Source organism: Nuphar pumila, chromosome 14, assembly GCF_984573655.1.
Source record: "Nuphar pumila chromosome 14, dmNupPumi1.hap1.1, whole genome shotgun sequence".
In the NCBI taxonomy this organism is placed as follows: domain Eukaryota; kingdom Viridiplantae; phylum Streptophyta; class Magnoliopsida; order Nymphaeales; family Nymphaeaceae; genus Nuphar; species Nuphar pumila.
In genome coordinates this window covers 3,788,896-3,807,648 of record NC_143262.1, presented here as the reverse complement: position 1 = coordinate 3,807,648, position 18,753 = coordinate 3,788,896, and the positions used below count along the sequence as shown (strand labels likewise).

Here is an 18,753-nt window from a genome sequence, read left to right as displayed (position 1 = left end):
AACTTTTGCAATAATATGTGCTGCTTTCCCCTGTCTGCGTTCACTTTTTTTTTTGTGATATCGTTTAAGCTGCTGCTTTGGGTTTCCCTCCTAATTACTTCAGTCTCAGTTTTTGCTTCTTATAACGCGAACTTTTGTTTGGAACTTCGGGTTGATATCTGTGCCTGTTTTACTATTCTTAGTAGTTCAACCTCCACTGACTGAGAGGGGGTCCTTCATTTTTCAAACAGCATCACAATAGAGGCCCAAATAGTTTTAATACTTGAACATAGGAAAAATAAATGGGTTGAATTTTCAGGACCCTTGCAGCAAAAGACACAGATACTCGGCATTGGACACCCATCATTTGCAATCTTTCCTGAGTGAGCAAACGTTGGAAAACAGCAAAGCGTAGTGGAAGCTCTTGGGAAATGGAATTCACATCAAACATATTTATCTAAGCTGAACTGTTGACCTCTGATCCTGCAAGTGTCCCACACTACTTTGAAGCTGAATGGGGTTGAACATAGCCATTCAATGCGGTTCTGTTCACCCGGCCTCCGTCTCAGAGAAGACACGAGAAAGAAGAAGATTAGGTCTGAGCTCTGGAATCAGATTAATATGCTCACAACGATCTTCAACAGGAGGATCCATCATATGAGCAGCACGACAGTTGAAAGCATGACCTCTTGATGAGTGACCTGTATCTTTGGAGAACTAATAATAGCAGGGGGGAGCTGGAAAGCCAGGGGTCGACACAAAATTTGAATTGATTACCTTCCCGTAAGATCCATGAGCCCCCCATCTGTATGGCAGCTGCACCTTTCTTTATACTTTTAAAAGCATAAGATCCATTTTAATGAGGTTTGCTTACCCATAATGAATCCCTATCAAGGTATTTGATCTGCACCAACCAAACCCATGGAGAGTTAGCATTATGCATGACCGCCCAAGCCAATTTAGCGAGGCTAGCACAGTTGACTTCTGATAGTTGTTGAATTCTCAAACCACCTTTAGGGATGGCAGTGGACCCGAGGGAAACTGGCCCCTGCCCCGCCTAGCTTCGTTAGGACCGGGGATGGAGGTTAAAATCGAAACCCGTGCAGGGATGGAGGCGGTGATGGACTTACGCTTTTCTCTGCCCCGTCTTGTCCCCAATCATTTTTTAAGATGGCAATGGACCGAGGGAAAACGGGGTCCATCCCCGCTCTGCCCCATTTGGACCGGGGATGAAGGACATGAAACGGGGATGGAGGTTAAAATCAAAACCCATGCAGGGATGGAGGGCAGGATTTTGAGACACGGAGTGGGTGGAGAACTTGTCCCCGCCCCGGTCCACTACCTTCATTACCAGGTTTGCATAGACCTTCCCAACTGCAAAAATGAATGTGACATTCATGCTCATCATGGTACCATAAAAACTGCCTTATTATTCACTCCAACTTATTAACCACTGAGTGAGGGAGAGCAAAACAACATCCAATGCGAGCGGAAGGTTGCTACTGTGGATTTGCTGTGCACCACTCATACAGCCATAGAGATGTGATGGTTCCCTAACGAACTCAATCTGCCTTGGAGCTTAGTAATTAGAGAATCACATTCTTGTTTTAAGAGAGCCAGCAATAGTAGCAACCCTAGATATTTGGTGGGAAAAGAGCTTTGTTTTGTTGTAGGGGATGAAAACAAACTTATTGTTAGAAAGTTACACAGTGAAATAAACATGAGAGAGAAGAAAACAGGCACACACAATGACACATGAATTAAGTGGTTCGGCTAATGGGCTACATCCATGAGCGATAGAGGAGCAGAGATTTCGCTGTCAGAAAGGGATTACAGCACAAAACACCCAAACTTGCAAAAAAGTTATCTAAGCAAGAAAACCCTAAAAGAGTATTTATAGGACCTTGTTAAAAATGGATCAGATCCGTACCGCAGGGTTTCGCCCCCCTCACCCTCACCAAGTCAATGGTGTATTATGGTCTCGGGCCTAATGGCCCGATCCCTCCGCTACCACTACAGACTTTCAAAAGAAATCTCAATATGGTTTTCTTCAAATGACGTGTGTTGGGGTTGTAACATGAAATTCAAGGCACATCTCAACACTTATCTTAACTAACCTTCATACCCGAACAACTCTTGAACTCCCTAATCACTAATAGAAAGTTCGTTAAAGAGGACTTAGTATTCTGGATGAAAAATAAGGCATCATCTGCAAAGAAAGAGTGGCTCCAAGTTATGCTTTTGACTTTACAAATCTTGATATTACCTATATCCTCTTCGTTAGTTATTCAAGCGCCTTGACAATCAACTAGACTTGCAAGATTCAAGAACGTTGGAGGTTGAAGGGAAGGAAAACAACTTATCTTGACTGACCCTCATACCCAAACAACTCTTAAACTCTGGTTCTAGGTTATGCTTTTGGCTTGATATTACCTATCTCCTCTTCGTTAGTAAGTCACCTCGATAATCACTTCATGACCATAAAGAAGATATAATGGAAAATCAAATCACCTTGTCGCAAACCCATATTGCATCCAAACTGGGACCCTGGCTCCCCATTAATAACAATAGCAAACATTGGAGTGGTAACACACACCATGGGTAAATGGATCCATTCTTCACTGAAGCAAAAAAACCTTAGGGTATCTTCTATGAAATCCTAGTTAACCCTATCATAAGCCTTAATTAAGTCTGTCTTGAATAGAATGATAGGCTTTTAGATGGAGATAGTTGAATCTACCAACTCGTGCGCTATTAGTAGGGGTGTCAACGGGTCGGATTTGGTTCAGACCCAGGTGGAACTAGACTTGAACCAGATTTTTAGGTATGGTATCAGGTTTGTACCCCGATCTAATTGGGTCTACAATAAGAGAAACCATACTCGAACCCTATAAAAACTACATGAACCAGATCCAAACCATACCTGGTAAAATAATATTTTTCATCATTTTTACATTGAAAATTTTTGTGTCTTAATTAGAAGTCGGTTTGGGCCCGAGTCTGGTATAAAATTTCACAAATTCTACCTGGGTCCATGTATTAGTTGGACCTTCGGGCCCGAACTCGGGTCTTAATTGGGTCTTCTTATTTGTCATATACTTGGACCTTATAGGGTTTGGTCTGGGTCAGGTCCGGTTAAACCCGACCTGTTGACACCCCTAGCTATTAGGACACTCTTGAATTGTGTGGACATTTGATTATGAGATATAATATGCTGAAGGATTCCTCTCATCCTATTAACCATAATTTTTGTTAGGGCTTCATAGATAAAGTTAAATAAGCTTATGGACCTAAACTATGACAACTTAGAAGCACCCTCTTTTGGACATAATGGATTTGCGTCCAACCCATTGGGTGACCCTGTTTGACACCATTAGTGGGCCACTTAGTGAGCCACATAATGGGGTATTAGTGGATGGGAGTTACATGAATGTGGAGAAACCACATTTATGTAACTGCTTCTTACCCGATTATATAAGGGGGTAGGCTGCCATGAAAATGATGAGAGATTCATAGCATATTAGCCTACCCCATATACCACATAAGGTTTACGTGGTATAGGGTTCTGCTCACCGTTGACCTTAGGTCTGAGCTCATCGTAGGTGTCAACTGGTTGAAGAGAACGCCGAATACCCTACACTCACTCTATGGCAACTCCGGGTATACTTTCTGTGTTTGTTTATGCAAAAAACACCCTCTACTTTGAGAATCAAAACCGCATCGGTGCAATTAAGGTTGTAAACAATGCTTAAAATACTTTTTAATGTTATTTTAATTATGGTTTTAACACGTGTCACATTTTGATTGACACAATATTTTTTAATCATTTTTAGCCGATTCAAAATGATTCACTTGAGAATCGGTATCGGCCAATTCACCTGAATCGTTGGCCAAACGATTCAGAGCCGATACCGATACTGACAACATTGGTAAAAACCTTTGAGATCCCCCCGGAGAGCACACCCAGCTTTGACGGATGCCCCCCATTGGCTTTGAAGCATGCTTCATGTCAGATGATAAACCATTGTCTATAGTCTCCCCTAGCCAAGAAGGCCGCAAGCTTAAACCTTGTGACAAGGACCGTACAACCTCCCAATAATGATGAAAGAAGGATCTAGGGAAGTCATCTGGTCCAGGTGCAGTCAATCCATCTAGCACATGGACAATTACCTTGATCTCTCCATCAAAAACCAAGTGGAGCAAATCTTCCTTTTCTTCTCTAAAACTTGGGGTTCAACCATTCCGGGGAAGTGGTGAGGGTAGAAGGAAATACTAGAAAAGTGAGACTGGAAATAGGCCTTGACTTTGAGTTGAAGCTCTGGTTATGTAACTGCATGGGACCAATCATCACGCTGAAGGGAGTTGATATATCTTCTTTGATTCCATTGGTTCACTAAGGAATAAAAGTATGAAGTGTTTAGATCCCTCTGAAAGCCATTTACAATCCGGAAACAAGGGACAGTGCCTGTGTGTGCCTGGTGATGGCAAATATAGTCACATTCTATCTATAAGGAGTATAAGACTAAAAATAGCTGGAACAACAAACAGATAAAAGTAACTTGGAAATGTAAACATGTAAGCAAAAAATTTATCTACAATTTATCAAATTGTTGGTTGCAGACTGGGACCATCTCGCTTCAAATAAAGATAAACATGTTACACCACCTTAACAAGTGAACATGTGATGCATTCTAGTACATGAGCAAAATGCAGCAATTCCAACAAAAGATCAACATAAAGTGTATCAAAAGGGTAGCCCATAACATGAAAGGGGAAACCCAAGCATTGGACTTGCAACCAACAAAAAAGATCAAATTTTTCTTAAGTTATGACAACAAGAACAATAGTAGGACTGCAAAAAGTCAAAGGCTCCTAGTGAATGGAAACTATAGATCATAAAGCAAACAATGAAATAAATTATCAACTAAATCTATAGCAAAGGACAAGTAACAGCACCAAGTGCAAACCCCTGCCGTTTCACAAATAGATGTCTTGTTCATCACTTATCATGTCCAAAATAAAACCAATTGGACTAGATTTTCAGGGACATTTTCAGCTATTTTTACAACAATTGCATGTTAAAAACATGGTTGGATTGTCCCATGAATATCAAAATGTCCAAGAAAACCAAGATTTCATTCACCCACAAATCAAACTTCATTATTCGACCAACCCAACCCACATTCGAATCAAAATGACCTCAGATATGCTAGGTACATTATTCATATATAAGTGTTAAAACCATCCTAAAGCATCCAGCACAGATATAAATACTCAATTCAAAGACTAGAAGTATGTTACTGCGCATGCGTCTCAAAGATAAACGCAAAGAGAGAAGCAGAGGAGAAGACGAAGTGATTCAAATGGGCATATCTCAATCTTGAAACAAAATATAGCATTCTTTTCCCACGTTTACGACCAACCCCACGCTCAATTCCAAGAACCAACAAACGAAGTTTGCGAAAATTTCTCCAAAATGATTAACAAAAATAGACTTTCTGAAAGACACGCAATCTTTTAGACAAATAAGGCCAAGAAGAAAGAACCCATCATCAAATTTTGAAGCGATAAAAATCGAAACCCAACCCAAAGAGGCCCAAAGAAACACAACAATGAGTAGCTCTTTTCCGTCGGACGGTTCGGGAGAAGGAGACGACGGCGACGACGATGGTGGAGGTGATCGGAGAGGCCCGATGTTATATGCTTCAGCTCAAGATAAAACCCCCCCCACCACCAGTACGAATCTTTGGAGGAACGAAGCTAAAAAAAGCACGAAAGCTGATGCTTCGAACAAGTGTAAGTGAGGGAGAGGGCGAGGGACGATCTCTTCCTACACCTCCTTCGGGAAAGGTCTTCGATGAGCAGCAGTGACCCAGAACTTCCATCGAATAACCTCTTCGAGTTCTTGCTCTCCAAGTAGAAGAAATGCAGCAATGGAGAGAGAGAAGCAGGAACCCTGAAAGTAGGGATGGCAGTGGGGCGGGGCGGGGGAGAAGGTCTCCACCCCCGCCCCGCCTCAAGATTAGAACCTCCATCCCCCCGGCGGGGATGGATTTTAACCTCCACCCCCGCCTTCATCCCCGGTTCAAACGGGGTCCCGCCCTGTTTGGACTGGAGATGGAGAGGTGAGGATGAAGGTTAAAATCAAAAGCCGTGTAGCGATGGAGGGTAGGATTTTGAGACAGGGCAAGAGTGAAGACCCAGGCCCCCACCCTGCCCTGGTCCACTGCCATTCTAGTTTACATATTCTAGGGTTCCTTGTTGATAATGGTATTGTAATTTATGTATATAAATGTTGATAGAAACTTGTTTGATACTATGAGTTTTACAAGTATTCTGTATTTCTTAAATCTTTGATACTCCAAATTATAGTCTTTTGCAAAGTATAGTATTTGGTGCTGCAGGTAGGCTCAATCTACGATAGGCTAGGATGTACAGGGTATGATTTAAACGGTTCAGATTTGGGTCTGATGTGGCCAATACAAAAACTGATATTGGTTAGACAGATTCAGATTCAGACTTTGATGGTGAAAAACTCGTACCAAATCTGTTTTTTTACATGTATCTGTATTCGGATATCCATCAAATCCACATTTCTATAGGATTAGGTAGCAAAAAATCAAGACCATATATATCCGCATCTGATTATAATCAGATATGGTTTTGGCTTACCAAATCCGTCTGAGTTGCCTTCGGTCGGATATCAGACAAAATCTGATTCATTAACATCCCTACTACCAATTTTATTACCTGATCTACCTCATGTTGGACGTTTTTGGATCCAAGTGGATCGGATCCAGCATCAATCGAAACTCCAATTTTAAGAGTTAAGTCATGTCCTTGTCCCATGCAGGCCCATTCCGGACAGAAGCAAGCTGTATACCACATGGGGTGGGGCATATAAGACATGGCCTTAAACATGGGACTGGGCCCACATGATTGGTATATGTTGGATATCAAAGGACCCGGCGAGGCAAGGGACTGGCTCTATCATTTTGTACTGAAACGAATGAATGGAACGTTGCTTGTGGTCCGGACCAACCACAAACCAAACGCATTTATCATTGATGGAAAGTGTAGGCATATGCCTTCACTTGACTCCAATATATATGTACATAAATGGATCTTGGATTTTAAACAGCTTCCTGTACTTTTTCAAAGTTCCATTTGCCTTCCTTTCTTTTCTTTTCTTTTCTTTTTGCATAACACCCCTGACAACTAGGACGCAAATTAAACTGATCGGATATGATCAGATGTCCAATCCAAAGTTGACATTATTTTCAGATTTGGATTGTTCCATTAAGATCCGAAAGTGCATTCAGATTGGTCTCAGATTCACTCATTTAGTTATTTTTTGGATTTGAATAAATATTTTAAGTGGGGTCTAATTCAGATTCAGATTAAAATCCAATCTGATTGAATTTATGCATGTAAGGATATGTTTTTGCTAGAACCAGTATTACCACTTATAGTTTGGATCTGGATTCAACCTTGATCATCGAATCTTTTCTGATTCAAACTCAGATTCAGATCAAAATGCACACAATTCGGATTGCTCAAATCAGGATGGATCTGGCTCGTATCTGATCCAATTGAATCCCTACCAACAACAACCATGAACACCTGATAGGGCCTCCGAAATTTCCTTTAGATGGTTACAAAAATATCAGAATGCTACGGATTTTGTGTTAAAAAACACTTTTATTTTTTAAATTAAATAATTTTTTTAAGAAAAAACTGAAATTTGTGTCATAGAAACAAATGGCTTGATTTCAGATTCTACCTACCACTCTTTACTAATGGTTAGGGATGGAAATGGGTCGGATATGGGTCACGCATGTTTTGCTAACACTGCGTCTGGATTTTGAAAAGTGGGTCCGGTTATGGTTTCCGGTATAACTTAGTTCTTATGAATGAATTCAGATCTGGCTATAGTTTAGCACTCTACTGTATTGGATCCACTGAAAATGACAAAATCGATTGATTTCCCTGTAAAACTAAAATGCTTTTGGTTAGACCTTATTCTGACATAATCTGTTCATTTTTTTTTAAAGGCAATCTGGGGTTTTGCAGATCCCTACCAGTTATTATTAAACATACCACTGGGGTTTGAGCCTGCAACGTCTTGCAACAAGGAGAAGTGCACTGACAGCTCCTACCAACCATGCGGATCCCCCGTTGGTATAATCTGATCATATTTCTTCATATGAATTTGACCCAAATCTGACTAATATGTTCGAAAGCTGTCCTGGACTCGGCCATACAACACCCAGAACAAAAATATCAGCTAGATATGGTCTGAACCTGGTTTGTTATATATATGATTGATTTACATCCCATTTAATGGTCTAGCAAAAGTGTGAAACATAATAAAGCCCAGAAATAGGACCTGCTTGTATATACTACAATCGATTGTACACCTACAATTTAGTTGGAATTACATGATGCAAGTCATTTTTGACTCAATTGCACCTTGTAGATGTGTTCACTGTGGTCGGTTTAGTCATACTGTGACTCAAAAAATTTGTCATACTGGTACACAAGTCAGATTCCGGTGATCCAAAAGCAGGTTCTTACTAAAAGAACATGTAGATCATACTTATAATATTAAATGTAACAAAAAACAAAAAATAAAATAATTGAAGTGTTGCTAAGTCAATTATATATATATATTCATTTTGAAAATAAAAAAGCATTACCACTGGATGACTAAACATGATGAAGTTAGGGATGTTAAGTCCCTAGTTACTAGGGATTCTTTGGTGCTGAAGTTCAAGTTACTGGATCAGATGCAATAGTTGGTTTCTGAAAAAAAAGAAAAGAAAAGAAAAGAAAAACTTTACCATGAACCAATGGGTCCTGTGTTTTAATCCTGCTCAGGGGCTATCACCTAGCTTGCCCATGAGAGAAGAAAAGAGGAAATCCAAAGATATCATGATGTTGTTTTATATTATGCTCACTAAGCAATATAATTTTACCAACTAGTGGTGCAGTTCTGGGTGTCAACGGGTCCGGTATATCTGGACCAAACCCTATAGGGTCCGGGTATAGTGACAAATAAGAAGACCCGATTAAGACCCGGGTCTGGATCCAAAGGTCCGATTAATACATGGACCTGGGTATAATTTGTGAAATTTTATACCAGACCTGGGCCCGACCTGAGTTTCGATTAAGACCTGCAATTTTTCAATGTAAAAATGATAAAAATATTATTTTACCGGGTATGGTCCGGGTCTGGTTCATGTAGTTCTTATCGGGTCCAGGTATGGTTTCTTTTATAGTAGACCCGATTAGACCCAGGTTTGGACCTGATACCATACCCAAAAATCTGGTTCCACCTGGGTCCGAACCAAACCTATAACGTTGACACCCCTACTAATTACAATCTTCCTTTTAGGGTCTATTGTTCCTCTTTGTATCTTTACGGGTGCAAGATATGATGAAGGCTGAAGATCATAGAGCCTTCGAATTCGTATTTGAATACTGTTAATTATAATAATAAATTAATTTTCATTTTCGGCTTTATCACTTTTGAGGTTTGGAAGTTCAATCCTTCTCCTTTGTCTCTATCAAGGTGCAAAATAATAAATTAATTTTTATTTTCGGTTTTATCACTTTTGAGGTTTGGAAGTTCAATCCTTCTCCTTTGTCTCTATCAAGGGGCAAAATAATAAATTAATTTTTATTTTCGGTTTTATCACTTTTGGGCCACAAAGTGGTCTGTAAACAGGTTAGGAAGTTCAATCCTTCCCCTTTGTCTCTCTTCAAGGGACAAATAATAAATTAATTTTCATTTTCGGCTTTGTAACTTTTGAGCCACAAAGCTGTAAACAGGAATTTGGAAGGTCATTCCTTCTCCTTTGTCAAGGGACAACTTTTTTTAAAATGAACTAGCTTGAGTTCGGCTCATGCTCAACTCCACCTATGACAGGGTAAGCCCAGGCTCGAGCTCATATGGAGCCAAAACAATACAAGCTTGACTCATTTGGCTTGTTTACGAGCCTAAGTAAGAACAATAGTCACAGAGAATATCTTGATATATATTATCACTGCATATTGTGATATTTTTAAAAATATTGTCAATTTAATTGTATCGTGATATTATCAATTATTTTTACTGGTTCTGTTTATTTTCTCCATCTTAAATATGTTTTTCTTCTTTCTTTTATTATATATCTATTTTATTGTCTAAACACGATATTTGTGTACTTATTTTTATATATTTTTAAACTTTTTAAGACCCAAAATTTAACAGAAAATTATGAACCAACCTGGCGACAAATTAAATAACCTTTGCGTTACTGATATGTGTGACTATGATAAGAACCAAAACTTAAAAATGGGCTGTGGGACCTACATGTCTGCTGGTGCTATGGCACGTGGGGTCTCCCCATTCGGTTGGTATGATTCAAAATTTACACCATGTCTTCTTGCAAGGGACCACGTGGACCCCTTATTCCACTCAATCATTCAAGGTGGGTCCACCATCCTAGCTAGCCCCCACCACTTTCTCCACAGTGAGCCTACTAGTGAGTAGCTGCCATGCATGATGATGGGATAGCACCATCACTACGATACTGCCTGTGCCTGCTTTCAAACTTGCTCGTGAAGCGAAAGTTTTAAAAGGGAATGGGATAGCAGCATGGGGAGGTGGGAGTTCTTCAATCATTTCTGGAAACCCATGTTGCAGAAGCAAAGCAAATTATGGGGATCCTTCTGCTTTTGGACACAATGACACAACCCACCATCAATTTGTCCCGACATTCAGTAATCCCACTGTCTCAGCAAGGTATAAAGATATTGGCATGGGGCTGTCAAGGAGAGAGTTACAAGGCTGCTGTCTTCTTCTTCTTCTTTGATTTTTTATCCTTGTCCTTAATCAATGCTCCCAAGTCAATTTCTTTTCTATCATAGGGTGGTCTCCACCAAATTTGTTTGAGATTCCAGGACAGAGTGAAATTTTTAAATGTTTAACCCCATGTCAAACCGACTCATATCAACCAATGGAGAGGACATAAGGCTATATAATAAGGTTTAACAGGCTTTTGCCGAGACCAACCATATGCAGTTTGCATTTTGGTCTCTTTCTTTTATCCAGTCCCCCACCATATTATTTTCTTATTCATGCCTACATTTAGAATTAGCAGCAGCTTAGAAGGCAGAGTTTTTGGTATGGAAACATTACATGACAAAATTATCAACACCTTCATGGATTATCTTTTATACCAGGGGATGGATCTCTATGTGATTCTCACGTACGTAGGCATCCTAACTCCCTGGGGACGAGATGTGTGCTAAGTTTTTTCTTTTAGAAAGAAAAATACGGTTTCAATTCATTTCAGATAGGAAGAGTTACAGCTTATAGTGACGAGATGTCACTAGTTTAAAAAGTCAAAAGAACCACAAGTTCTGAATGAAAGGAACATTCAGATCGGGCCATTTGAATCTACAACGGATAAGTAGTTCACCAAGGGCCGTTTTTGCCATTTGAATGTGGTGAAGGCTGACTCCCATGTGCATTCTGCAATTCCACTGCAACCATATGAGGCGCCAAAGAGTAAGAACAAAACACCCCCAAGCAAAGATTAACTTAGTTCCCCGCATTTGAAGATGAGAGGTGTGCTACGGTTATACACCACTGAAGAAGCGACAGCAGGTTTGGCAGGCAAAAGTTCAGCACAGACAGGTCTCTTACTCTGAGGGTGGTTTCTCTGTCAAAAAAAAATGACAATGTTTTAACCTTATAGTAAACTAATCATGTTCTTTTCTTCTTTTTGTTAGAGACTAACCTTCGTTTTGACTGTTGATGCCTTGGGTAGTACGTTTTACATTCCATCTGTGGGTTTAAGTTGAACAATTGATCTATGGTGATCTATTATTAAGGAAGGGCTGGGTGTTAGTGGTGCACGTGGTTTAAGCAATTTTTTTCATTGCTAGTTTATATTGTGTAGCCTTCCCGTGTGAGTAAATGTGTAATCTGTTTAGTTTATGCATCTTGGATAACATGACTATGTTTGTCCTTTTCACTTGTTTTTAAGAAGAGCTGTCTGTTTCACTTGTGAAGAAACAGAAGTACCCTTTATCTGAGATTGTGATGATGGTGGTCCTGCATCCTCTATAAGTAGAACTTTAAGCACCATTGCCTGTTGCACTAAAGTACCAAAATTTGGAAAAGTGAACCATGAGCACCATTCCCCATTGCATTGAATTACCAACATTTCATCCCTTTAGAAACCACCTAAGAACTGTTTTACTTTTTCCCTAGAATTTTACACTTTTCTGAGCTGTCATTTATATATGGCCATAATTCTTGTTCAATCTGCAAAGGAATAATCACGCATGAATTGAAAATTTATGTGACAATGTTGGAAAAACCTTCTTGTATTTATAATTAGAAGTATAAAAAAATAAAAGAAAACGCATAACTATTAAAACTTCAAAGACTAATGAAATTCACAAATAAATTATGATTTATCTTCATATAGTAGAAGGGATCACAAGGATATAAGAACTAGATATATGAGAACTACCGTGTGAACTGGCGCTTCCAAGACCTGTTTTGCAAATCCAATCATACAAATGTGTTCAGCATGGTGAATTTGGAGGAATCAACTGTTGGTTCGTGTATTTTCGATGAAAAAATATGAGTTTTATGAAAATTATGAGCCATTGATTTTAAAGCCATAAAAAATCTTGTTTATGCATCATAATCAGATGGTTCAAGAGCTGGTTCTCATAAAATCAAGCATGTAGATCACATTTGTATGGTTAGATTTAAGAGAAAAGAACAAAAAATCTATAAAAAACATGTTTCACACGGTAGTTCTCATATTTCCAGTTTTCATATTCTAGTGACTCATAGTAGAAGAAGGTGATATTTTGAAATTTTCGCTATATTATCAAGATTTTTCATAATATGTGAATTTTCCACGTTATTTTTGCCAAAAAATCAAAATATTCCATGTATCTATGGCTCTTAATTCTAGATTGCACAGAAAATCATTGGGAAGAAAAAGAAAGAAAAAGAGTTCCGGCTACGAGTGCTTAAATCACAACAGATAGTACTACTTACTTTTGGGAATGCGAAAATCATATAAAGTCACCCCTATTTCTCATTTTAATGCGTGCCTTAGTTTTTGTTAATACTAATAGTTGAAAATTCGAAAAACCGAAGCATTATTGATTTCCCTTTCATCCCCCAGAGTGCCCTGCGCATAAAATTAAAGACACCCGAGACTGTCAGTGCCATCACAAAATACCAATTTTTGAAAATTTTCAAGTCCTTTTTAGTAGCTGGAATATTGAAAGCCCCAGGGTTTAAGGTTTTCATAAATATTTAATGCTTAAAAATTATATTTTTATCAAAAAAACATGATCCAAGAGTCGTTTCTAATAAATTGATCATATTAATTTGTATGGTTAGATTTAAAGAAAATATAGAAAAAACCCTTCCAAAACCAGGTTAGCTGGGTTATTAGCTAAAAAAGTAGAGAGAGAGAGGTTAATAAAATGTCTATGTTGTAAGACCATTCATGGCAAGAATCAGGTGGTTTAATCATTATGTGAGTATTTAATGTTGCTATGAAGAAAGTAAAAAGTGGAACTGTAAGAGGAGAAAAACCTTGGTACGTTTTTATCACTGTTGCAACGAGCAGTGATGCGAGGGGGGGATGATTTGCCTGATCAGGAAACCTGCCGGTGATCGCCCCACAACAAAGCAGGCCGTGTCTTTGGAGAAAAGGAAGGAAAGACCTCCCATCCATCGATTCTTCACATGTCGGGCATGCAACCACTTTGTCTTATTACTTCGATCATCAGCATTAATGATCGTCAAAGCTAATGCCAATTTGCTTTGTGTCAGTCAAAACCCTTGCTTAGAAAACCGCACCTTCCCCACATTTTCTTTTCCCTTCTAAACCCCATTCCACATCCCCTATTTCTGTAATTCATCCTCTCTCTCTGGTCTATTTCTTCTCCTCTTAGAGACGTTTGTGTTTCAAGCCAGGAAGCTTTTATCTTTGTTCTCTTCTTTCCGTCTTCAGGAGAAGAAACGAAGAAGTATGTCGGCTTCTGCTTCTTCTTGCTTGGACTTAACCATGGCAGTTGCCAGTCTGAGCTCCAACCCCTTTCCAGGTAAAACCTCTCTTTTGGCTTCTCTTGTTCCTTTTAGCCTTTTCTGTTTCTCTCTCTCATGTTTTTGCCTTGCATGAATATGGTTCAGTTTGTTGAGTTTATGATTTGAGCATTCTTTTAGGTGAAACTTATGTTTTCTCTTCTTCTTGGTGATCCCTTATTTTCTGTGGGGAGTTAGATAATGGGCTTAGCATGAGGGACTTTGATATGAACCGCTTGCCTTTTGAGATGGAGGAAGACGGACCAACAGGCAGCGTGGATGATGAAGAAGAAGGGACCGCACCAAGGAAGAAACTTCGTCTCACCAAGGAACAATCACGCTTGCTTGAGGCCAGCTTTAGAGAGAACCAAACCCTAAACCCTGTAAGCATTCAAAATCTATAGGGTCTCTCTCTCTCTCTCTTCAATATGCAGGCACATTAGGTGTTGTATGGGGTATCTGATATGATGTTTTGAACTAAAACAGAAGCAAAAGGAAGCCTTGGCTCTCAAGTTGAATCTCAGGGCACGCCAGGTCGAAGTTTGGTTCCAAAACCGCCGAGCAAGGTACCTAAAATCTGAATCTTTTAGGCTTGTTACCATTATATAACTGATGTTGATGGGGTGTTGGTTATTGTGTCGTGGGTGTGGTTTGGTCTACAGGACTAAGCTGAAGCAAACGGAGATGGAATGCGAGTACTTGAAGCGTTGCTTCGGCTCGCTGACAGAGGAGAACAGGCGCCTGCAGAGAGAGGTGGAAGGGCTGAGAGCCCTCAGAGTGGCTCCACCCACCGTGATCTACCCTCACACATGCGAGCCACTCCCTGCTGCCACCCTCACCATGTGCCCTTGCTGCGAGCGCGTCAGCAGCAGCGCCGCGGGGAAAACTGCACCAGTACCTTTGATCTTCTCGAAAGCCTCACTCTTCATCTCCAGACAGCCTGCAGCCTGCTAGGCTGCCTCAGCCATCCCTAGTGTATAATCAAAACACAAAGGAATATGATCAGATAGATGGTAGGCATGGCCTGCTAGATTTGACACCTCCTTTTGCCAAACAAGAGTTGCAAAATTGTCCCCTCCCCTTTTTCTCTTTGTTGGTGGCCTCTTTTTTGTTGCATGTGAATCTTGAATGCATGGATTGTGAGGGGATAGACTCTATATGAATAATTGATGCATGGATCTCTTTGGTTAATTTAGAGCTTGGTTTTTCATGGAGAATGATGAAAGACGGTAATGAACGGTGGTAATGTTTTCCTTCCTGCGGTGCAGAGTAATAAATAGGTGTAGGAATGGCTGTTTGGTTTTGGTGTGTGCCTGCATCAAGTGCGTTGACTGGGAACTGTCCCTGGTGCGTCCCACAGGACGGGGGGAAGGTTTAATGCAAAACATGAAAGAAAGCGCCCTTTGCTTCTGCACCATATCTTTGCCTCGCTTCTCCCCCCAAGCCGTAGGGTTCCCACAGATAAATACTTGAATGACTTTTACTACTGGCCCCACTTTTGATCCATGAGATTAATGGATCTTTTTTTTCATGTTTACACAGAGGAACCATCCTCATGATCAGAGACCTAGCCGCTCAGGCTTTGCCTGCCTCATTGGATCTTTTTGAAAACTTTATAAGGTTGTCTTCTGAAGCCACATAAAGTCTAGCTAGCAGCAGATGCATGTGTTAAATATTTGGAGATTTGTGGCTGTTATTGAATTTTGGTCGCAAACTTGGTGGGGTGGCATCCAAACACACCAACCAAGATTAGTAACGAGAGCAGATGTAATGATCAGACCTCAGTACTTAGTAAAGCATCTGGGACCTCCACATGCTACACATGTCGATCTCCATTGCCACTCTTGCACTGTCGAGCACCATAGACATTTTTAACATCATTGTATATAAGACACTGAACATATCAGCGATTTTCTAAATCAATGGTATGTTTGGAGATCTTTTTGGAGAGAATTGCTGCGATGTCCAACGATATGAGCAATTTTTCAAAAAATGTTTTTTATTTAACATTTCGAGAGAAAATTGCTGCTAAATTTATTGCTCGTACGTATGCTTAGCAGCTTATGAAGAATGTTAATGACCTGCATGGCCGACATGTGTGGCATTTTGGGGCTCCAGTACTTTGCTTCAATCACCATCATGCCCAAATATGTCTCACTCATCCCCAAAGTCACCCCCATTTTCATACCCCTCCTTGAGATTTCATTGATGCACAATGTTTTTGATCAAATTGAGCTTCATAGATGTTATCTACATCATTCTCATATTTTTTTAGTTCGAGGGTCGATTCTTATTAAATCGACCAGTCCAATTATAGGGTCAGATTTGATTAAAACAACTTGCATCATAAGAGAAGAACGAAGATGGAGGGTGATATAGGGATGAGCAGAACCGAACTCCAAGCCTCATCCAATAACTCTTGTTGCAAATTGCGGTTGTGTTAAAGCTGTATGGTGGCCGGGTAAGGGCAACCCCTAAGTTTTACTTGGTGGCAAATAATTTTTTTATTCCTTTTTAGTATTTCGACATGGAAAAAATGCATGTTGTGATATGATATGGTGCTTCAAACTGGTCACATTTTCACTTAGTGGAGAGAGAGACGTTATACCTTGACATTTTTATTTAGAAAATTTTGATCTCTAAATTTCATGCTAAAGAGTAACATTAGCTTTTGATATCTTTTTCGAAAAAAGATATCTTCTGTATCTGGGCTTTTAACCGTTGTTATTTGAATATAGGTCCACAGTGGAGACTCGAGGGCACGGTAAATAGCTAATTAAGGATAACCATAGTTCTGATATTTGCATGTGGGCATTTGACCTGAAAGATGGCTTTTGCTGTCAATGGAATCTTATTCAGGTCAAAGGACATGGTAAATTCTCGATTTTGGACACAAACTTACCCATGTTTTGGGGATATTCAAAAGCACACCTAAGTTTTCAATATTGTTAAAGGTGCACCTCATTTTATTCCTGGGATAGTGTGGTGGACGGTTCCATGAACTCAGATATTTCGTGGAAGGCGAGCATGGAGATTCTTTGCGCCTAGAGATTCAGACGGAAAGGCATGACGAGATGATGCCCCCTTTCCAATAGACTTTGTTGGCAGGTTTTTCGGTTGGGAACCCCGTTATGCTTTTTGTTACAAAGAGAAAAAGAACAAACAAGAACACAGAAGTAACGTGGTTCGGCTATGGTAGCCTATGTACATCCACGACTAAATGGAGTCACTCTCTAAAAGAATTTTATTATATCTTCAAGGTTACAATCATCAAAATAAATAGGGGGAGGAAGAGATAAAGAAGGAAATAAATCCCAACAAAATAACAACTCCTCCAACCTTCGATAAGCATCCATATTGAGATATCCTTCCTAACGGATCTGGCTCCTATAATCACGCACAACTCAACACTTCCCCTCAAGCTGGGGTGATATATGTTCATCGCTCCCAGCTTGTCTAGAATATAATTGAGGCGTGATCCGACAACAGCCTTTGTAAAGATATTAGCAGCTTGATCTTCACTTTTTGTGTAAACAGTTGAGATTTCACCGCTTTGAACATTTTCTCAAACATAATGGCAATCAACTTCAATATGTTTTGTTCTTTCATGAAATACAGGGTTTGCTGATATATGTATGGCAGCTTGATTATCACAATGCAACGTGACTGGCTGCTTAATTTTGAAACCCATATCCTTGAGAACAACTTTAGTTCACATAATTTCTTATGTCACTGTGGACATGGCTCTGTATTCAGCCTCCGCGCTGGAATGAGATACGACTTTTTGCTTTTTACTCTACCATAAAACCATGTTTCCCCCAAATGTGACACAAAAACCAGTTGTAGACCTTCTATTTATGCTATCTCCTGCCCAATCAGCATCTGCAAAAGCCTTAATATTGTAATGACCATTTCTTCTCATACAAATGCCTTGGCCTGGAGCTTTCTTGATGTATTTGAGAATTTGATTTACTGCATTCAGATGAGACACCCGAGGAGCTTGCATGTATTTGCTTACTTCGCTAACAACATAGGTAATATATGGACGGGTAACAGTTAGATAAATCAATTTTCCAACCAATCTTTGGTATTGTTTCACGTCATCTACCAATTCATCGATAGCCTTATCTAAATTATGTTTTATCTCAATTGGTAGACTTACAACCTTGACTCCAATTTTCCTTGTTTCACGCAGCAAATCAAGAGCATACTTTCTTTGTGAGAGATATAGCCCCTTGTTGAAATGTCCTACTTCAATTCCCAAGAAATACTGAAGAATGCCTAAGTCCTTAATATCAAAGGTTTTTTGAAGATAAGTCTTGAGTTGTATGATCTTTTAAGCAACATTGCCAGTTATAATAATATCGTCTACATATACTAATATAAAAACAATCTTATTTTCTCTTTTCCATGTAAATAATGAGTTGTCAGAAAGACTTTTTAAGAAACCATAATTTAGAAGAGCTGCGCTCAATTTTTCATACCAGGCACGAGGTGACTATTTCAATCCATAAATGGATTTTTCAAGCTTGCAAACCAACGTTGGATCCTTGTTGTCAAGACCTGGCGGCAACTGCATGTATACTTCTTCTATAAGATCACCCTGCAAAAAAGTATTTTTTACATCTAATTGAAACATGTCCCACTCAAGGTTACTTGCC

The 18,753-nt window shown here is 39.6% G+C and overlaps 1 protein-coding gene across 1 annotated transcript; it reads left to right on the top strand.

The window, feature by feature from the left end:
* Nucleotides 1-14,039: 14,039 nt before the first annotated feature.
* LOC149816108 (homeobox-leucine zipper protein HOX3-like) lies at nt 14,040-17,187 on the top strand. Its single transcript, XM_089988043.1, has 7 exons — nt 14,040-14,112; nt 14,291-14,475; nt 14,579-14,658; nt 14,755-14,986; nt 16,831-16,856; nt 16,952-16,964; nt 17,074-17,187. The coding sequence occupies exons 1-7, from the start codon at nt 14,040-14,042 to the stop codon at nt 17,185-17,187; spliced, it is 723 nt and encodes a 240-aa protein (XP_089844169.1).
* The last annotated feature ends 1,566 nt before the right edge of the window (nt 17,188-18,753 follow it).